At 43.7% G+C, this 22,923-nt stretch overlaps 1 protein-coding gene across 5 annotated transcripts in view; it reads right to left on the reverse strand.

Annotated features, from left to right (window-relative positions):
* Positions 1 to 22,661, reverse strand: part of NTNG2 (netrin G2) — a 99,912-nt gene extending 77,251 nt beyond the window's left edge. For 3 of the 5 annotated variants that reach the window (XM_027869651.1, XM_027869650.1, XM_027869649.1), the window contains exons 1-2: positions 21,779 to 22,659; positions 16,471 to 17,563 (exon numbers count right to left, since the gene is read on the reverse strand). In XM_027869651.1, coding sequence (XP_027725452.1) covers positions 16,471 to 16,770 — 300 coding nt within the window. In that variant the 5' untranslated portion in view covers positions 16,771 to 17,563; positions 21,779 to 22,659. Of the gene's footprint in view, positions 1 to 16,470; positions 17,564 to 21,778 lie in introns of all 5 variants that reach the window. The other 2 variants (XM_027869647.1, XM_027869648.1) reach the window with 2 other exon arrangements.
* Positions 22,662 to 22,923: the final 262 nt, after the last annotated feature.

The raw sequence follows: 22,923 nt of genomic DNA on the forward strand, positions 1-22,923 counted from the left end.
TGCTTGTCTTCTGAAGGAGGGGGTGTGGGATGGGAGGGCCAGGAGATAATTTGGAATTCAAACATTTTTTAAAAATTGATTGTTAAAAATTCTTTTACATGTAATTGGGAAATATTTAATGAAATAAATAAAAAGAATTTAAAAAAAGAAATCACTTAGGTCAACTCCCTCTTTTTACATTCAAGATTTAAACACCTTTCCCATCTCTGTGCCCTTGCTGACACTGTTCCCTATGCCTCCAATGTCTCCTCAAGTACCCACCAGATGAAACCCTAGCCACTTCTTTTTTCTTTCCAGTGAGGCAATCGGGACTAAGTGACTTGCCCAGGGTCACACAGCTAGTACATGTCAAGTGTCTGAGGCCAGATTTGAACTCAGGTCCTCCTGACTCCAAGTCCAGAGTTCTCTCCACTCAGTCAACTAGCTGCCCCAACCCTATCCATTCTTCAAGGTCTTCCTTAAACACTTGCTCCATGAAGCATTCTCTAATCACCTCTCCCACTAGCCCTTACTAACCACAAACTCTCTCTCTCTGAGAAGTAATAGCACTTTGTACTTTTCAAACTCTTACACCCTATTTTATATTATTTATATTTATGTACTTGTCTTATGGGGCAGCTAGGTGGTACAGTGAATACAGCACTGGGCCTGGAGTCCAGAGGACCTGAGTTCAAATCCAGCCTCACATACTTATTAACTGTGTGACTCTGGGCAAGTCACTTAACCTGGTTTGCCTCAGTTTCCTCATCTGTAAAATGAGCCGGAGAAAGAAATGGCAAACCACTCCAGTATCTCTAACAAGAAAACCCCAAATAGGGTCATGAAGAGTTGAATACAACTAATCAACAAGTAAAAAACAAAACTTGTCTTATTCCCCCAACTGTCTTAGTCCCCCCACTAGATGGTAGCTTCTTGCAGTCACTCCTCTTTACAAATTCCACTTAGTGGGATCGTCATCATGGATGTGGAGCTAGAAGGGACCTTAGAGGTCAGTGAGTCCAGTTCCCTCATTTTATAACTGAGGCTGGAAGGCAAGAGAGATAGAGTGATTTGCCTAAAGTCACACAGATAATAAGTGGCAATAATGGAATTTGAATGCAGCTCTTTGATGCCATATCCAGGGTTCTTGCCTCTGTACCCCATCACCTAGCAAAGGGACTTGCAAGTACTCTGCTGTTGAATTCTCATCATATGTCTGTTGAAGTTTACAAAAGAGGAAACTGAGGCTGAAAAAGATGACGCAATCTGCTCGTCACAGAGACAATCGGTGACTAGGACAAGAACCAAAGTCTCCTGACCCACCTAAAGTTCTTTCCCGCATATAGCAAGTGGCCTGACACCATATCAAACACCAACAGCTGCTTAATAAAGGCTTTTTGATGGTGATGGGGGTGAGGGGAGGGAAGAAGACTGACTACAAAATAAAAGTGACATGGGACAGAGAGGCTGCTGAGTACCCCTGTACGATGAGAACCTGGAAGTCCCCAGATTTTTCAGGGATGCTCCCACCCTGGCTGAGAACGAGCTAACCAGCTAGAGTTCTCTTCACTCTGTTGATTACCCATCAGATGTTTCTCTCCTGCTCAGTACTTTCCACCAGAGGTCAGGGGAAGGATAGGAATAGTTGGGAACTTTAAATCCAGCAAATGTTGTTCCTTGTTCATTCTTAGATGGGGTTAGTGACAGAAGGAGGTTGAAGCTCTTGGCTAAAATGAGATTTGGAGATTATCTACAGATTCTATTTTCTACGTTCTCTTTTTTACCCATTAGCACAGATAACCCACCAGAGGATTTCCTTCCTGCCTCTTTCCTCTCCAAACCTTTCACTGGAGCTCCACACAGTAAAGGAATGGATTGGCATGTTTGTTATCTCCTTTGATTTCCCCTGCCAACCTTTTGTAATCAAATAGCCAAAAGGCAGAGATAATAGGAAGAATGGAGAATAAAGCAAATGGCCTAGGTCTTCCATTCCCTCCTCCCTAGATCACTTAGTGTGAATGCTGGAGACAGAGAATGTCAGTTCATCGAAGGCAGGGCCTGAATCTCTTATGTATTCAGTACAATCATAAAGTGTCAGAGCTGGAGGGACCTTAGAGGTCATCTGGGTCAACCCTTCTTTTTCCAAATGGAAACTGAGGACTAGAGAAGGAAAGGGCAGAGCCATAATCAGGAATGTTTAAGGACAAAGGAGTAGAAGGGGAGAAAGGAGTTTATCTGGCATGTGTGTGTGTGTGTGTGTGTGTGTGTGTGTGTGTGTGTGTAGGAGACAATACCCCCATGACAGTAATGTCACGAGTCTCCAAATTTAAGCTATTTCTGCATAGTTCCCAATTCTTTTGCCTAGTTAGTACCTATCAAGGTCATGCCAAAGGAACCCCTCAAAGAGTTACACCTGGACTCACAAGTCAGTCTTCCTTAATACCATCTCTATTTAGTGGGATCCCATTATAACTCTCGTGTCAGAGTTAGAAAGTAATATTCAGGGGCAGCTGGGTGGCCCAGTGGATAGAGCACCGGCCCTGGAGTCAGGAGGACCTGAGTTCAAATCTGGCCTCAGACATATAACACTCACTAGCTGTGTGACTGTGGGCAAGTCACTTAACCCCAATTGCCCTCACCAAAAACAAAAAAAGAGAAAGTAATATTCACTTAACAGCCCAACTTAGCTATTTGGGGTTTTGATGATTCGGCCATGACTTGACCTGAAAGGCACTGAAACACAGTGAGTTGAGAACTAGCTGGTCTCAGAGCCAGGAAGACCTGGGTTCAAGGTGTTCCTCTGACACATACTGACTCAGACATAGCTGGGCAAATCATTTAATCTCAATCAGTATCGGTTTCTTGATTTGTTAAGTAAGGATGATAAAACTCTTATTTCACAGGGTTGCTGTGCAGATCAAATGAGTTAATATATGTAAATCACTTTGCAAACCTTGAAATGCTATATAAATGATAGCTGTTATTATTAACCTCTCAGTGCCCAGCCAACTCTACAAACATGTGGCAGGGAAGGTGCTGACCTATATTGGTAGAGGGAGCTCCTTGTGGGGACCGATGAAATGATAGGTCTGATAAAACAAAAGAAAACAAGACAAGACAAAGCAAAACCATCAGCAATCCCGCTCTGAATCTGTGTGATAAGTTGAGTTAAAACAGAGTTTAATTCTATTTGGTGGTAATAACAGTTGTTAATAACAACCTGGTTTTATTCTCTTGTTCAGAAAAAGGAGACCCCTTTCTTTGCTTCTTACCTGCCCTATAGAGAGACAGTAAAGTAGTCATTGGCTTGGAATTAGGAGAAGAGACCTGAGTTTAAACTCTGTCTCTGATGCTTACTAACTGTGTGATCCTAGGCATGCCACGTCATTGCCCTGAGTCTCAATTTTTCTCATCTGTAAAACGGGGCTAATAACACTTTCACTCCCTACCCCATAGGGCTGTTGCAAGGAATATTATTATCATTGTTGTTACCACAGTCTTCCCCATCCCCCATTTTCTCAATGGTACCGCTGCTCATTGGTTCTCGTTGCTGTTGCTCCAGCGTATGCCAGCCAGCTAAGGAGGTCACAGTCCCTTCTGTCCTTTCTGTGCCCAGAGAAAACCTGAGATGTGGGGTGAGCCATTGGAGCAGAGCTGAGTCACCACCGTAGCTTTGCTACATGTATGAGAGAACATCCAAAATAGGTCAAAAAGAGAATTCATTAACCTCAGAGTCCCTCTGGTTGGCAGGAGGTTGTTACCTGGCTTGAGGTGACCTGGTGACTGGTGGAATATCCCCAACTTTTGTAGACTGGTGTCATGGACTACAGCTACACTCTCCTGCCAAGTGACCCTTGATGCTTCAGCCTGAGACTAAGCTGGATGAACCGCCAGTAGTCATACCAGTAAGACATTTTCTAAGTTCTCATCTAGCCATTCTTCCCTTTTGGAAAGAGCATTGGGCTTAGAATCCAGAGACCAGTGTTTTAGTATTGATTCTTCAAACTAACTCAGAGAGTAACCTTGGGCAGGTCACTTCCCTTCATTTAAGCCTATTTCCCCATATGGCAAATGACAGAGTTGGACTAGATCACATCTAAGGTCCCTCCCAACTCTGAAGTTCCATGCTTACCCGTGTTGAATGGACTTAAACTACTCTCTGATATCACAGATGGTTATGATGAGGACGATGAAAATGATATCCTACTATAGTCTCCTTCATTGGGGACAGAGAATGAAAAGAGCTCCAAACAAGAGGAGTCAGATCAAAATAGTACAAGTTTGTGATAATGCTCAAGAAACAAAAGTGAAAAATAAAGACTTTAAAAAATCACAGGGTTAGGGCAGCTAGCTGGAGCAATGGCTAGAGCACTGGCCCTGGAGTCAGGAGGACCTGAGTTCAAATCCGGCCTTATATATTTACTAGTTGCATGTCTCTAGACAAGTCACTTAATCCTTTTGCTTCCAAAAAAAATCCCAGGGTTGCCAGACAATAGATAATTAAAGGAATCAAATGGTATTTCACAAAGTTGGACCAAATTTTGGGAAGTAGAAAGGGAGACATGACTGAAATATAGGACCTAGAGATAGACTTCAGGTATTACTAATTACCAAATGGACAGCAATATAAGTTCACTGTTTGTTTTGCTGCAAAACGAAATGACTTTGTGAAAGTTGTTTAAAATAAGGTACTGTGGTCAATAAGCAAGCAAGCATTCATTAAGCACCTACTATGTGCCAAACAGAGGGCTATCTGCTTGGAATACAAAGAAGGAAATGCAATAGTTCCTGTTTTCTACTGGAACAAATAAAATTTTTTTTACTGTTTTTGTGATAAACAAAAAAAAATGAACAAATAAATAAATGACTAAATCATTCTGTTCCAAAAAGTGACATGGCCCTCAGACCTCATTTTTTGGCACCTTTTTTACACACTTAGAACATATTATGTACCTACTACGTATTATTCTGAATTATGATTATTTTCTTTGCCAATCCTCTACTGGGGCAGCTGGGAGGCAAAGTGGATAGAGTGCTGGGCCTGGAGTCAGGAAGACTCATCTTCTTGAGTTTGAATCTGGCCTCAGACCCTTACTAGCTGTGTGACCCTGGGTAAGTCACTTTTCCTTGTTTGCCTCAGTTTTCCTCATCTGTAAAATGAGCTGGAGAAGGAAATGGCAAACCACTTTAGTATCTTTGTCAAGAAAATCCCTGATAGGATTACAAAGAGTTGGACATGACAGAACAACAACAACAAACCTCCTACTAGATTGTAAACTCCATGAGGGGAAGGACCCTGTCTTATTCAAGCTTTGCATCTCCCTCACCACCTAGCATTGTAAGGCATTCTGCACTAAGTAAGGACTTGCTAGGTTTTTGCAGAATTGAATTAAATCACACATTTACTGAGTGCCTCCTATGGTTAAGGTGCTGCTTTCTGAGATCAGCTACAGTGCAGTGCTACATTTGAAATCATAGGCCTGGGTTCAAATCCTGGCTTGGTCATTTACTGTATGTACCATGCTACCTCAACTTCCTCAACTGTGAGATGAGATGACTGAACTATGCGATCTAAGATTCCTCCTGCCTCAGTTCTAGGCTCTTAGGGTCGGATCCAAGAGAGCAGTCAGATCCAAACTGGATGATAATGAAGCAGAGACTTGAAAGGAAGCATTTGGGGAACAGGTAACCTCTCACTACCTCTGTTCACCTGAGGGTCACAGTACCACCACATTACAAAAAGTGGCATTTGGCTTCCTTTTCAGTTCTAGGTCTCACTCTTGTGGTCCTTGGGACTAAGTGGGTTATCTGCCTTTGGATTTTTGAATTAGTACTTATCAAATGAGATAATATTTATTAGAAGAAAAAAAACACTGAGTACAGTGCCTGGCAGTTAGGAGGTACTATAGAAATGCTTATTCCTTCTCCTCCTTCCTAGTGGCATGGTCTAATGGATGGAGTTGAGATAAGGCTTTGGAGTTAGGAAGGTTCAAGCCCTGCCCCTGGAATATATGAGCTGTGTGACCAAAGACAAATCACTTGACCTCTCAGTGACTCAGGCAACTCTCTAAGATTGTAAGGGTCAGATGAATTGTAAATCTTCATAAAAAAATATACACAGGGCAGAACCAGGAGGACATTGTACACAGTAATAACAATATTATACAATGATCAGCTGTGGATGACTTAGCTATTCTCAGTAGAACAATGATCCAAGAAAATTCCAAAGGACTCATGATAAAAAATGCTATCCACCTTCTGAGAAAGAACTGATGGAATCTGAATTAAGATTGAAGCAGGCTGGCTTTTTTTTTTAAACATTCTTTATTGTTCTTTTTTTTGCCTGTTTTCTTTTACAACATGACTATTATGGAAATATGCTTTGCATGATTGCATATATACAACTTATTGTTTGCATTCTCAATGATAGGGGAGGGGAGAGAGGGTGGGAGAAAATTTGGAAGTTAAAATTGTAAAAATGAAGGTTAAAAATTGTTTTTCATGGAATTGGGAAAAAATAAAATATTAAAAAGGGAAAAAAACCACAAGACTGGTCCAAGCAAAGAAAGAAATGTTATCTGTTGCTAATATTGACCTAGGATGCCCACTCCACAACCTCCCACATACACACACATACCAAGCCATCCAACTTTATACTGGGACAGTCAAACACAAATACAAATGCCAAATACTATTTGGTATTAGAATTTGCAGGACTTCAGGAGTTAAAATGTAGAAGGGACCATCTAATTTAATCCCCACCTCCTTTCTCCCTCTTTTTTTTTTTTTTTTGGACAGGTCGAAGAATCTGAGGCCCCAGGGTTAGGGATTAAGGAAGAAAGAAGGCAGCAAGATATACTAGAAAGGGCACTGGTAAGGTTCAAATCTTGCCTCTGATATTTGCGTGACCTTGGACAACCTCCACGGATCTCAGTTTCCTCATCGATAAAATGAAGGGTTGGGATTAGATGGTCACTGAGGTCTTTTCCAGGTCTGTATCAGTGATCCTAAGTGACTTGCTCAAGGTCATGTAACTGGTTGGTAGCAAAAATGGGACTAGAGTCCAGTGTCATCTTCTACCACAATGCCCTTTGCCACTACAGCATGCTGCTATCCACCAGGAGTCTGTATGTGCTAAGTGAATAGAAACCAGTTTTAACATGTGTAAGTGATTTGGCTATGGAGGTGTGGTGGGGGAGAAATTGAACAATACAAATCAGAGACAAGTGATGTTGAAGTTACCTGTTTTTTCCTATGCTCTGCATCCCTGCTCCTTTCCAACAGGACAGATAATTGAGGCCGGACTATGTGTGAGCTGGCCAGCAAACATGCAGGCATCACACGCCTCTACAGTATACCCAAGTGGAGAATCCTAGCAATGCATCTTCCCAGACGATAAACGAAAGCAGCTTCAATGCGCTCCTTTCTCCCTCACCTCCCACAATCCAATCAATTCATCCTTAAGAATAGAGCTGGGAACCGTAAGGGAGTATTCTTTTTTTTTTTTTTTTTTTTTAAGCAGTTGGGGTTAAGAGACTTGGGAGTATTCTTACCAGCCCCATCCTTTGTGGGCAGGTTATGTCTCAGTTAGGGCTGCAGCCTCTGCTTGCTCTTGAATAGATCTGCCCATATACTCTGCTGCCCCTCTCCCCTCTCCCTCACTTCTTCCCCTCCACTAAAAAAAAAATGAAGAATCATAGAACATTGGAGCTAGATACCACCCGTTTAACTATCTTTTTGCCGAGAAGTAAATTGAAGGAAGTGACTGTAAGTTACCTCCCTCAGTTCTCCTGAATCCCTCTTGACCTCACCCACCTCCACTACTCATCTAACCTTATTTCCCACTATTTCTGTGAAGGAATTGTTCTCTCCAGCCAGGATTCTTTGGTTTTCGTTCAGCCCTGCCCTGATCTGTTGGTAGGGTGGGGAGGAAATGAGAAGGGGCAATGAGGTTGAGAAATTATTCTTCTTCCTCCTCTCTGCCTATATGAATCTCATCTAAAGCTCAAGGATGAGTTCAAGTCCCGACCTAAGGCAGCGTGGTACAGTGTGAAGTGTCCTGACTGAGGAGTCAGATGACTTTGGTTCAAAACCTGCCTTTGATGATTAATATGTCAAGTCATCTCACCTCCTGAAGTATCAGTTCCATCATCTGTAAAATAAAAGGGATAGACTAGAAGTCCCTTCCAGCTCCAAATGTATGATTTTAACCCCCATGAAGCCTTCCATGACTACCCCAACCCACAGGGACCTCTCTGTCCTCTAAATGTCCTTGTGCGGGGCGCTTGGTATTAATCTCTTTGTATGCACTCATACAAGTCAACCCATATAGAGTACAAGCCTGCAGGCGTCCTTTTTCTTATCTTAGTATCTTTCTCAACCCCCAGCACTCAGCCTTGCACATTAAAGGTGTTCAATAAATATTTGCCAATTGATTGCCTGCCTTGAGTGTTAAGTGGCCTGTGATCCTTAATCCCTGTTCCCAAGAGTGGCCAAATCATCTCTATTCTTTACTGTGGTCACATCTGTCCTCTCTGCCTTCCTCCCTTTTCATTATCATAATTAAACCCTCTGCCACTAACTAGGTCTATGATTTTGGACAAGTAACTTAACCTCTTTGGCCATCAGTGGCTTGGGAAAAAGCTCCAATCTTGGAAGATAGAAGACCAGCTTCGAGTGCTGGCTCTGCCAGATTTACTCGCTATTTGACCTTGGGAAAATCCTTTCCCTTCTTCAGGCATCAGTTTTCTCATCTAACAAGCAAACGAGTTGAATGAGGTGACCTTTAAGGTGCTTCCAGTGCTAAATCTACAGTCCTATGGCCTCTCAGGTCCTTTCTAGTTCTAACTAATTCTGTAATCCTCTGATCTGTTGCTTTATCTTAAAAACAGGACATTATACTTTGCCTTTGAAGCAGGTTAGACTAGAAAAGCTCTTCCATCTCATATAGGTTTAAGATTATGACTCTGTGATAGCTCTTCCAACAACTTCCTATCCTCCTTTACCCCCAGCTACATCCCCTAACACATATGAACATCTGTCTAAACAGTGCCCTTTGCTATCTATCTATTTATCTATCTATCTATCTATCTATCTATCTATCTATCTATCATCTATCTATATCTAGTCTGTCTATTCTACCTATCTCTATATATGAATATATATAATATATATATAGTATGTATATATGTTTGTGTGTATATATATTTTTCTTTAGGTTTTTTTTTTCTATCAGGTGTGGGACACCTACTGATTTCCTCCAAGGTATGTCAGGAAATATTTAGAAATTGACAAGTCCTCCACACAAGCAAGCCGTCAGGAAGCCCTGCTGTAGAGAATTTTTCCCTTCTGTTTCTCCACAGGCCAGCACCTCTCTGACAGGCCTCTTGGACCAAGGCAAGCTGCTGGCCCAGTTCTCTCGGTTCCCTGCTCCCCAGGAAGGAGATTTCACTGTATAACAAGATGTCATCAAACAGAACTATTCTTATCCTAGGCAGGGTCCTGCCTCGGGCATTTATATAGATCATTGAACTGTTTTAACTAAAGTGACTGGGTGAAACTCAGTCTCCCAAGTGGATTCTAACTGAGGGTCAGAGATGCCCCAGACATCCAGAGACTCCCTGCGTGTTTGCCTGTTTTTTGTTTTTGTTTTGTTTTGTTTTGTTTTGTTGTTCTGATCCTTTGGCCTTTCAAATCCCACAAGACTTGAAGATTCACCAGAGAAGAAAATTGGGGGCAAGAGTGGCTGACTGAGGGGGTTTATGCATGCTCTTCTTCCTCCTCTCTCTCTCTTTTCATATCCCTCCCATACTTTAAAATTTAGCTTAAATCCCTGATGGTACAGTGGAAAGAGCAATGAATTTGAAGTGAGAGCCCTGTGTTCAAATCCTGCCTTGGATACTACTGGTGTGGCTACAAGCAAATCACTTAAACCTCTCTGGGCTCCTATTTTCTCACCTGTATAATGAGAGGGCTGGGTTAGATGACTTCTAAAGTCCCTTTCAGCTTCTAAGATCTCCCTTGGGTCCAAATCCTTGATCCTACTTTGATCGTCCTCTAGGACCACACCAAAACACAAAAATGACTCCCTCCTCTGAACTCCCGTAACACTCACTATTTGTACCCCTAGACTGGCAATTAATCAGCCACCACCTTATAACATCTCCTATACTGCCATATTAGACACTTCTTTATCTTTCATATCTCTGAGGGGTTATGTCTCTGTTTCCCAACTAGACTGTAAGCTTTCAAGGGAAAAGTCATAGAATCATAGTTTTAGACCTAGAAGTGATCTTGGAGACTAATTAGTCCAATGCCTTCATCTTACAGATGAAGAAACCAAGACCCAGAAAAGTGAATCAACTTGATGGGGGTTCCATAGATAGTTAAGTGTCAAAGTCAGAATTTGAAACCAGGCCTTCTGACTCCAAATTCCATATGGGCTTCCTCTACTGCACCAAAGGTCCTTGTCTTTTTCTTTTTATTCTATTCCCCTAGCACTCAACAGAGAGACTTTGTACATTAGTTAGTACTCAGTAAATGTTTGTTTAGTGATCGAGTCCTTGTGTATTCATACTCATTTGTGGGGTTGAGGGGAAAGAATTCAGTGGGTAAAAAGACCTGAGTCAGCCACCATGGCAGCTTCGCATCCCATAAGTGGAAACTTTTCCATAAATATTGAGTTCTGGCGAGAGACACGGAACCTCTGACCTTAATTTTGCATGCAGTGTTCAATGTCAAACATTTATCGATGTGAAGGAGGAGACATCTAGGGAGCACTGAGACTACATCTGACTCCCGTAGGTTAATTCGTGTCACAGCCCTGGCAACAGGGGCTTTGCAAGTGGGTAAATTGAGGCACAGAGATGTTAAAATCAAATAAGAAGCTGGTGTTCAAGCAGAGCCCTTCTCTATCCCTGACTAGTGGGATGGCTGCACTACTTTTGTGACACATAGCTTTGATACAAGCGTAATGCTTGGGAAATAAGAGGTTTCATTCATGTTAACCCCGAGACACTTGACCTCCAAGGTCCCATCTGGCTCTAAATTTTAAGATTCTACAATCAAGAAAATGGAAGCCCTGTGGTACCTTTGAGTGAGTCAAGCTCAGGAGAAAGAAGCTGCTCCAAGTCCTAGGAAAGCATTGCTGATGCCTCAGAAATCAGGAAATTATAGCTTTAGAGCCAGAAAGGTCCTCAGACGTTCTCTAATCCAGTGGTGTCCAACTTAAATAGAACGGAGGGCCACTAAACCATACATGAGGATCCCTGTGGGCACATGATGACTTAGAAAACCACATATTAGTAGTACCTGTATTTTATTGTATTTTTTTATTTGTTTTAAAAAATATTTCCCAATTACATTCTAATCCAGTTTGGTCACACTTCAGCATATTTTGGGCTGTAATGTGGGACCACATGTTTGGCACCTCCGCTCTGGTCCCAAACCCTTATTTTATACATGAAGAAACTGAAGCCCAGAAACTGAAGACAGCTTGCCCAAGTTTCCACAGGTTTTAAGTGGCAGAACCAGCCCTGGAACCCAACTTTTCTTTCCCCACTGAATCAAATTGCCTTTATATATAAATATATAGCCATATCTAAAGAGAAATACATACACATGTGTGTTTGTGTATATGTATATGTATACATAGGGGCAGCGAGGTGGCACAGCTAGAGTGCCAGGCCTGGAGTCAAGAAGACCTATCTTCTTGAGTTCAAATCTGGTCTCAGACAGCTACTAGCTGTGTGACCCTGGGTAAGTCACTTTACCCTGTTTCCTCATTTGTAAAATGAGCTGGTGAAGGAAATGGCAAACCACTTCAGTATCTTTGCCAAGAAAACCCCAAATGGGGTCAGGAAGAGTTGGACAGGACTGAAAAAACGAGTGAACAACTGAAATATATGTGCATATAAATGTGTGTATACATGTAGCCTATATACATAGTAGATACTTATACATAGATACATACATGCATAGTATACATATACATAGCATATACCTATACAATGTACACACATATACACTATATACCTACACATATGTATATACATACATAGTATATACACACATGTCCTATATATCATATGCATATGACACCTATATAGGATTTTTCTATATGATCATACATGTGATCGTGTATATATATATACACATAAAATCCCTCCAAGTCCTTCCAAATACCTTAATTTGCTCCTGTCAAATGAGAGAAATGGATTTGCAGCCCTACCACCTCACTCCAGACTTGCAATATTCATAAATAACAATAGCTAGCATTTATACAGCATTGTAAGGTTTGCGAAGCACTATCCGTATATTATCTCATTTGATCCTCTCAACACCCCTGTGACAGACAGGTGCTATTATTGTCCCTATTTTATAGATGAGGAAACTGAAGTTGACTGCAGTGCCTTGGCCAAAATCACACAACCATTTAGGTCCCAAGGTATTATCTGAACTCGGGTCTTCCTGACTCCAAGTTCAGTGTTCTGTCCACTATGCTAAGCTGTCTCTCAGATGCTAAGGTAATGAGGATACTGACAAAGGGACATAGAGGATAGTTCTAGCCACTGGCTTTTACCCTTTTTCCACTACCCCTCTCCTCAGATTAGTTATTGTCTCCAAGGCACAAAGAAAGTTTATTCCTCCTTTTTTATAAGCAGCACAGGTAGCTGGCTGGCAACCTTTCTTCCTTGCAGAAAACTGCCTAATTACTTACTATGCCAAGTCATCTCCCACCCTCCACAAAGGGAGGCTGAAAGTGCAGTGATGTCTATTGGTAACATCTACTCCCTCTCTTCATCCCGTCCCCAGGCCATAGACCAAGAACAGTAGCTCCTGGTGCTGTGTGTTTGCCCCAAGCTGAGAAGATGGCATGCTACCATTTCTGCAGCTCTGCAGCTCTCATTCAAATTTCACCCTTGCCCAAGCATCCTTGGTTGAGAGCTCTTCCCTATTAATTCTCATTGTGCATTTAGAACCCTCCAGGTTTTTATTTATTCATTTATCTTGTCTATCTTCCCCCTCCCCTTCCTCGACAGAGTGAAATTTACAATTCATTTCTCAGGTGGCCTTGCCAGAAGGGCGTTGATGTGAACAACAAGAAGGAGAGAGGCAGCTGGAGAGGGAAAATTCTCACCCCAGACCCCCGAAAAAGGCAACGACTTCTTTGTTCCTCTCTGCATGCCTTAGCCTGCAGCCCTGTAGCAGGTTTTAGGACTCAGAGTTTTGGCCTCATAGCTAGATTGGTAGAAACATAATGCTCAGAGTATGGATGGTCACTTGCCGCATGAGTTTTTTATGGCAGGGGACAGGTTGGCTTTGGATTGAGGGAAGATGGGGCTGTCACATTTTAAGAACTGCTAACAATTGGGCAGAAGATGTAGTTGCACAGGACCCATTGCTGTTAGGGGGGCAGCCCTGACCCTTATGTCAATCACATTTAGGGAGAGTTAGTTAGTAAAACTGAACCTGAATATACATGCTCTGCTATTTATTTCCAGTCTTAAGCAAGAGATGGCATTGTGCACTATATAGGGCACTAGGTTTGGAAGAAGAAAGGCCTAGATTCCACCCACTTGGGACACTTACTAGGTGTGTAACCCTGGGAAAAGCATTTACCTACCATCTCTGGACTTCAGTTTCCTCACCTGTAAAATGGGAAGAATATTATCTATATTCCCTTTCACCATTGTGGTCAGACTCAAATGAGCTAATGTATATAAAGTGCTTTGCAAATCTTAAAGCGCATGCAAAGAGAATGCATGGCAGCTATTATTAGTGGCTGTAGTAGAAACATCATTGGATTTGAAGAAAGCAGACATAGCTTGAAGAGTCCCTTCACCCCTGGGGGAGCCAAGTCCTCAAAGGGTGGTCTCCACCACCTCAAAGCCACTCTCCCCATCAAGCCAGTCAATCTCATTCTTGCAGGCTGCACATTTGTAATCAAAGTCCAAGGGTAGGATGGCAGCCCATGATAAAACAGTTAAGGCAGCCCAACAGGTGGAGGGGTGCTAAGGTGCTGCCTGCAACAGAGACCCTAGAAATGCTTTGTTTTGGTCTCCTAGTTTATTCTGCCCACCACCTGTGCTCACTCACAGTGGAGGTGAGGGTGGGGCCTGGGGAAGAGGAAAGGGGATACTAACTAGGATGAGTTGGTGGGGGAGAGGTGAAGAGATTCTACCCACTGCCAAGTTTAGCCTATTACAGCCAGTGGCTCCTAATGCCTGTTTCATGATTTGCTAGTCTCAGGACAAGGACTCCAACAAGGGGACGGAAGGGGGCATAAGGTCAGAGGAGAAGGAGGTTATTATTCTGAACTGGATATAGATGGGGGAAGGCTTCTGACTTAGCTTTTATGGTTGTCTCTGACCCCTGAAGCTCTTTAAACAAAAGTGAGTCTTTTGAATTATGAATCAGCCATTTCCCCTCCCCCACAAAAACAAGTCTTGCGGTATGCCAAATAAAAGGCAATGATTAATATTTAAAAGAAAAAAATACATTCGAGGTTTTAAATATAAGAGCTAGTGGCTGTCGTTCATTTTGGAGGGTGAAGAGTAGTTCTTTCACAGGCTAGGAAGAGGGATGCCACCTCTGAGGTACTCTCATTCTGGACTTTCTGTCCCCTCTCCTGCCCTGAAAAAGCCTGGACACCTAGACCTTCATCAACATTGCCCTGAAAGCATTGCCTCCTCTTCCCATTCCTGAGCTCTCAGGTGACCTTCTCAGTCACCTCTAGGCATGGGGACGGCTTCCCTGCATCCATGTGCCCTCTTGGATGGATCTCTATGTGCCAGAAACCAAAGCAGTCACATGTAACTGTGTATGTATGTGTGTGGATCAGCAATTGCATCCCTATTTTCAACCAAGAAACAGAAGGACCTTTGCAAGGTCACAAAAGATTTGCATCACAAGTTAGGGAAGAAACTGAAGTATGCCTGGATCTAATGGCTGATTTCTTAGAGAATCAGATATGGAGGAAACAGCATTTTAACAGGAGTCAAAAATACCTGGATTTTTATACCTGTGTCTACCATTTACTAATCACATGATCATAGGTAGAAATTTAGTCTCTGTAAGCCTTAGTTTTCTCATGTCCAAGTGGGCATACATAACAATCCCTGCTCTCTCTTATCTCACTGGATTGCAAGAGCCACCAAGAAAATTTATGTGAAAATGCTTGACATTACAGAATACTGTAAAAAATGTAAAGTTAGTATTATTGTGCATAATTTTGTCAGACTATTCTTCACTAGCAGAAGGTTGTTTGGAGTGGTGGGATAGAATCACAGGGACTTGAGTTCAAGTCCTCCTTGGTCTCTGAAAAATACTAGCTGTGTGACCTTGAGCAAGTAATTTAACATCTTGGTGCCCCCAGGCAACTCTCTAAGGCTACAGCTTGAAGTGCAATTGCCACAATAGTAGGATCAAGTTGGAAGGGACCTTAAGGCCATTTACTCCAACTCTCTGATTTTGCAAATGAGGAAACTGAGGCACAGGATGGTTTAGCGACTTACTCAGGATAACACAGCTAGAAAGTATCTGAGGGAGGGTATGAATGAACCCAGGTCTTTGTGATTCCACATCCAGTTGCCTTATCTACTGTGCCCAGTTTCCTCATTTGAAGTTCTTTATACTAATGAAATCATGCATTTGGAGAAAAAAAAAACAGCCCACTTTTCATTAATATCTAATAAAAAGCAGCTCTACTGTTCCCATTTATTCTGATCATTGTATGATACTATGAACTGAGAGCTGGATTTGGAGTCTGCATACCTGGGTTTCAATTACGGTTTCACCACTGACTACCTGTGTGACTTTGAACAAATAATGTAACCTTTCTGGGCCTCACTTTCTTCAACTGTAAAATGAAAGAGGTTGAACTAGTTAATCTGTGAGTTCCCTTTCAGCTTTACATCTAAGATCCTATGATCCAAAAAGGGAATGAGGGTAACTGCTTGGCGGGGTCATTTGGACCCACCCAAGTTGCCTGCAGAGGACTACTTCTCTAGGCCATGGAGGGTGCATATCTAGGAGGGAGGCCTGGACAATTTCCTAAATCTTGCAAACAGACTTGTCTGCTCACTCTAAAACAATGCCTTAGACCAGAGGAGCATTCTAATGTCATCAAGTTGAATGGAACTGAAAAAGCAGCACTGGCAATGGGAGAGATGGGGAGGAAAGAAGAAGAAGGGTAAGGGGTATGATGATTACAATCAGGGATTAAGAAGTCCGAGCGCCCATTGGCTTCGGATCCAGTTTTCTCTTAGTTATCTTACTCTTTGTCTTATGGTCTGGTGAGTAACCTGTACTTTTGCATATATTCAAGGGTGAGGGTGAGGGAGGTCAGAGAAGGAAAAGGACAACAGTGAACTGAGAACTTGGAAACTCCCCTAGTAGCATCACCCACTTTGGGGATTTGTCCCACCCTGTTTATCCACCCTCAGGCTTTTATTTCAAATGGACCAACAGGGAAGAAAGACATCCACTTACATGAGTGCAGAATCTCTCTGGGGGGTCTCCACAGGTGATCCCAGTGGGCTCTACCTTCACCGTGACATAGTCCTTCATGCTCGTGGCCTTGGGCTGGCAGGCATAGAACTCCCAGGATGGGCCCTCATCCGTGGTCACCCAGGATTTGCAAATGTCGTAGTCTGCCACGGCCAGCGGGAGGCAGTGCAACAGAAGGGACGCCAGGAGCAGCATGACAGCAGGTGGAGGCGGTGGACTCTGGGCCTGAAGAGGCCCTGGAAAGGCAGCGTCTGGGTTAGGAGTAAATGATGGGCTCAGCATGGAGACACCACATCTACCAAACAGGAGTGGCCAGGAACATTCCAGAGACCCAAGGACCACTGGTTTGTAGGCAAGAAGGAGTCTCTTTGTCCAGAAGGCAAGTCTGGCCAGCTGATGTGGAAAACTCAGAGTGAGTGCTTCTCAAACTGTTGACCAGCAGATCAAAAAGTTGTCCATAACTTCACACTCCCCTATTCTTGGCATAGCAAAGTGGGTGACTTCTCCCACAGGTGAAGCTGATGAAATCGGGCACACTCTCAAATGATGGCAGGGTTTCAAAATGGGATAGGGAGAATATCCACAGGGATCTTGCATGAGGCTGGATCAGATTGCTTTTAATTTCTGTCCTTCCAATCAACGAAGGATTTAAAGCGTCCTTAAAGTGTGGTGTGCTGGAAAGAACTTAAAATGAACCCCCCAGGCCTGAATTAGAAATCAAATCAAATCAAATCAGGTAGTGTACATGTTAGCTGGAAACATATTCCTCTTTGGGACTGAATGTAATGTTTAGAACCAAAAAAATAGAAAGACTTTCATATGGGTTTAAAGTGACAGCTATCTCGTGATTCATCTGAAAAAATAAAAAGCCACTGAGGTGTTGATCAGGGGATGGGTTGTTTGCTCTACTTGAAGAGGGGCTAGGCACTAATAGGAGACCAGCTGACCTTGGTTTCTAGCCACAGGCAACTTATTATGAAGTTTCTGAAGCTTCAGCTACCAATCCATCCAGGTACCTGGGGTCTGGCTTGTCTTTCATTGTAAGAAGGGAGGAGAGAGTGCTCATTAGCAACACCTGCAACAAATTAGAAAGAGAGAGAGAGAGAGAGAGAGAGAGAGAGAGATAAAGATTTACAAGAACAAAAGCTCTCCAACTAAATGTGAAAAAAAAATGAGTGCACTATCTATCAAGGTCTCCTGAGAAATGTGGGTTATTTTTATTAATATTGGAATTGTGCATCTGGAAAAAGCACATCATTAAAAAAAGGTGATGTGTTTTCTTATCATTGGTAGTGGTAAGGATTAGGTCAACAATAGCTCCCCCCATCTTGGGAGGCGGGAGTTGAAAGTCTTCAGACTTTCCAAAAGATCCCCAGGAGCCAAAATTTAATAGTCGCTTTACTAGCAAGTCAAAATGCCAGAGCTATTAAAAGTCAGAGACTAGACTATGAATATAGGTAGAGACAAATAGATAGTAATAGAAACATAGGCCAATAAATAAGAATATTGGGCAGGAAAACATAGTCTGAGAGCCATAAACAAAATTTATTTGGAATATAAAAATTTATATATATTTTTTAAATTTAAGAAACTAGCAATATTGAAGGCTTTCAGAAGAACAATACCGTCTCCTCCTATTGAGTTTTCTGTTCAGAACCAAGGACATTGCAATTATTCTCACTGTTTGTCTTTGTTTGGGTCACCATGATCACTATCATCACTTTCATCAATAATAATTATAAGAAAGTATATATATGATGATCATTTAAATAATATAACTAATATAATCATTATACTCATACATATTTTAAATACTATAAATGTTGTACTAATGGATACTTGCCAAATTAACCAGACCTCAGTAATGTACTTAGCCAATAGAGCCAGTCTCTTTATGATGAATTAACTACAGATTCATGAGTTATTATTTATTATTTCTTATTTTGTTAAATATGACATCAGAACTACCCCAAAGGTGATGGTGAACCATCATTCTGATCCCCATTACACATCTCCAAAAACAGAAATGGGAAGGGCAATTTTCTAACAAGAAGCCTGAGTTAATAAATTTCCATAATTTCCTGTTACACACACACACACACACACACACACACTCACTTACTCACTTACTCACACACCCTCTGTCAAATATGACAAAGTGGATGAGCCATTTTTGCTCAATCCAGATTGAATACTCTTATCAGATCTTGGGTGAAGTCCTAAGTTATAGTCCCATTGATCCCTGTTCAGGGGCATTCATACATCTGTGTTAACCTCTCCCCCTTCCCCTTCTCTCAGGATGAAGGGCTTCTGATGGAGATGAATGAGAACCTAAAACATCCTCATCTTTCTGTGCTGTTCAGAGGGAAAACCTGTTCTACAGCTAGCTTGCCTGGCCTTGAATGCGCTCCCTGATAGAAAACTCTCAGAAAGAATACCGTCTGTGTTCTATTTTTACAGCATGAGTAAATGTAGTAAAAATAAAATAGTGTGTGACAGGCAAAGGTCTGAATGCTGATATCAGAGCTGTTGTTGTGTTCACCAAAAACAGCCCCTTCCTAATTAATTCATCAAATGGGTGACTTCCAACTGTTCAGGAACAGCAGAGACAGGTAGAGCTCAGAACTGAGTCCAGCCAGAAACAATTTTCTCTCTTGCTCTCCCTGGGCTGGACATGGTATTAACTTTAGGGATCCCTTTCCTTAACCTGCAAAACACAGTTGCTTTCATTGGCATTACGGGCAGAAGGACTATGTTTAAGTGTGAGGCTGGCCGCGGGAGAGAAGGCAGGCTGGCGGGCTGGAGAGCTATGTGGAGCTAAACTGAAATATCCATTAATTACTCCTCAGTTCTGTTGGCTTAAATGCCACACATTCCCCGGGAAATGGCGGGGGGGAGGGGGGAGTAGAGGGAGAGGCAACAACAACAGAATCTGCCTGGGAAACATTTACAATCAGTCAATCAAGTGGGCATTCATGGGGGGGGGATTGTGATTTCAGCACTCTACGCTTGGTTTTGCCAAAACAACAATACCAAAAAAGATCAGCAGAGTTTTCTGAATAATGAAGCATAAATCAGGTGGTGGGAAAAGAGAGAGAAAAATATTCATAATCAGAGGTTTCATTCTGGTAGGTTGCTCTCTCCTTGGAAAATAAATCTCCACCTGCTATTATTAAGAAATTGCAGCTCTCGGAAACAAATAGAATTAATGTTCTTTATTTTCGTTTAAGAGTCTTAGAGAAGCAAAGTGGGGGGGGGGGGAGAGAAGGGCAATGGGGGAGGGGTACACACCAAATTAGATTTTACCAGGACAGCTGAACTGAGATTTCTATTGTATTGAATTATCGCCTCTGTCTGGTTGGGATCTCAGAGAGGTAGCACTCGGAGTTGCAATCAGCTCCAGTGACAATGAGTAAACTTGGAGCTACTCAGGTCCCGACGCACTGTTCCTAGAAGGGTCTTCTCCTTGGGGTGACGGGATCCGGTCCACTTGTCATCCCCAACTGCCCTCCTCGGGGTGGTCCCACCCCCTCAGCCCCCGGCCCAACACACACACTTTTCGGGAGACGGCTGTTGAGCTGGCCTGAGAAAGCGAGCGGTCTTGGAAAGCTGTACAGCAGAAGGCAAGAAGAAACGAAGACGGGAGCGCCAAGCTCAGAGGCCAGGTGGGTGACCTCCCAGCCGGCGGCGTCTGCTGCCTCTACTCCACCTCCCTTCGCCTCATCAGGCATTCGTGGCTGGAGGTGGGCGGCTGCTTCTCCTCACTGGTATCTTTTCACCGCACTCTCGAGCACTCGGCACTGACTCCTAGGCTGATGGTCGAGTAGGCAGGACATCCGAAAACAGGGGTTAAAGCCAAGGTGCTCCTTGCCTGGTCCGACTACTCACAAAGTTATGGATAGTTGAGAAATTTAATTCTTTCTTTTTTAAAAAGGTGAATTCTCTAGTGCACAGGGTCGGGAGAAGCCCCTGCACAAGAAATCCCTTTGAGTTTTGGGCTGTTTTGAAGGGATCTTTCTCCCCATTTTGTGGGCGCTAGGAGCGGGTGAGGGGAGCCAGTAGGTGGCCGCGGGCAACTGACTTAGGTAGGGCTGGAGTTAAGTAAGGACCATACTACAACTGATCTCGGAACGCAAGCTGCCTGCATTACAAAAAGAGACTAATTCTGAGCAGTTCTAAGGCAAATTTTATTGAAAGTTGTGTGCAGGCTACGTTATTAATTAATAATAATGCATTTAATAAAACCTCTGGCACCGGCCAGCACTGAGGGTGCCCTACTCATTTGGCATCGCCTCCTTTAATTAGAAGACTATACTCGAAGCCCCCTAGTAATTAGTTGCATCTTTTTTTCCTTCCATTTCCCCAGCATAAAACCATTAAAAAAAAAAAAAAAAGCAGCTGCACCAATATCTAAGCGAACAACTTCTGGAGAAGCTTTGGGAATGCAAGCAACTTGCAGCTAAAGCTTCACTGCTCCCTTGCCTTCTCCACGACATCCTTGTTCTCCTTCACACACTGTCCCCGATCAGTACACACCCACCCACCTACCCATCCCTGTTTCTAGGAGGCAGAGTCCGACCCAGGACAGAAGTTTCCCAGTCATGTCTGGAAAAAAAGGCGCTCTTTGCAACTTGACAGTCATCAGTCTGCAGTGTGGATGGGAGGTATAAGGAGGGAGTGAGGGGAGAGTATTGTTTCTGCCCCTCCCAAGCGGCAGTTAAATTGGAGGGGAGGGATTGTAAGCAAGTGAAGGGTTAATTATTTTTGCATGGGAATACAGACTGATATATGCAAGACATCCTTCTCTAACACGCTCAAACAAACACAAAACAAACACAAAACCCCCAAATCCGAATAGAGCAATACAACAACCCCAGTCCCTTACAAAGCCAGCTAAAAAGAAAACCTTCTCCTTTAAGATCTTGCTACAAATACATACACACACCCCTCTAAGGGGGAGACTCCAGTTCTCTCCTAGTAGAAGACGCTACTAAATAACTTTTACATCTGATAAATCACTGGGTTGCTTTAAGCGTCGCGCGATCATGGGGAAAGCCTGCATGGTCACTGGAGCCCTTTTAAAATGAAACCAGCCTTGCGAAGCTGCAGCAGCTCTTCCCCCCCCCCCCGCCCCCCCCAACCCTACTCTCTCTCTCTCTCTCTCTCTCTCTCTCTCTCTCTCTCTCTCTCTCTCTCTCTCTCTCTCTCTCTCTCTCTCTCTCTCTCTCTGTCTCTCTCTCTCTCCCTCTCCCTCTCTCTCTCTCCCTCTCTCTCTTCCTCTCCACCTTACCAGGGCTTGGAGCCTCTCTAACAGGCGCAGTGAGGGACGGACAGATTCCACCGAGGAGCGCAGGTCAGTCAGTCAGCCAAAGCACCACCACCCCCTCTGGGCTCTGCCTCTCTTCTGACTGTTGACTGGGTGGGTGAGGGGGATGTAGGGGTGAAAGCTGGTCCTTTCTCCTCCCTCCTGCTGCTGCTGCTGCTGCTGCTGCTGCTGCTGCTGCTGCTCCTGCTGCTGCTGCTGCTGCTGCTGCTGCTGCTGCTAGTTTGGGGTTGGAGAGCAATCAGGATGCATGTGGAGCTGCCTGCAGCCGTCCCAGAGACGCTGGATGAGGGGAGGGGGGCAGGCAAGCCTGCCCGCGCCTCCCACTCGGGTGGAGTCGGAGGTCGGTCACAAACAAGTTAAACTTTTGTTTCCCCCTCTCTCCCCGAAAAGAAGCACGGAAAGAACCCACACTGGTTGGGATCTGGTCCTTCCTGGGCTGTGGTGGGTTTCACCTCTTCTCATCTGGGACGGTCAGCATCCCCCCAGCTGAGCTCCAGGACAGATGGCTGGGAGCTTTGGAAAATCTCCCTCTCCCTCTCCCCCTCCACTCCTCTCCAAGTTAATACTGAGGCTAAATCCTTTTGCCATCACTTTCAATCACAATCGGAGCTTTTATCTCACTGTCTGATCCAGGCTGCGTAACTTCCTCTGTGTGGCTTTAACACACCATCCCACCACGGAGCAATGGTCTTCTTAAAGCTGCAGGAAAGAAATACAGCCAGACTCAGGGGAAGAGCCGCAGCAAAGGAGGAAATGCTGAGAGCAGGGTGGTCCAGGGCCAGTGAGATGCCCTGGTCCTGGCAGTCGGCTTGTGATGAAGCGAGGCTGCTCTGAGGGCTAGTTGGTTAAACATCTCCTTTCTTGGGCCTGGGGGCAAGCTCACCAATACAAACAGGGCGCATCCCTAGCTCAATTTAGTCATGAATGTTTGGGGGATAAGCCACTGTTCTTGCTGGAGTTTTCTTGCAGTCTTCTTTTCCTCGGGGTAGCAGAAGGGGCTCCACTGGGCTGGCAAAGGGCCCGTGGGAGTGGGAGCTGCCCCCATCTAAACCCAGACAGGGTGCCAGGAAGAGCCTTAATGTCTGAAGCCAGCTCGGAGGGCTCCCCTC

The sequence above is a fragment of the Vombatus ursinus genome, unplaced genomic scaffold, assembly GCF_900497805.2.
Source record: "Vombatus ursinus unplaced genomic scaffold, bare-nosed wombat genome assembly UNPS02014793.1, whole genome shotgun sequence".
NCBI lineage: Eukaryota > Metazoa > Chordata > Mammalia > Diprotodontia > Vombatidae > Vombatus > Vombatus ursinus.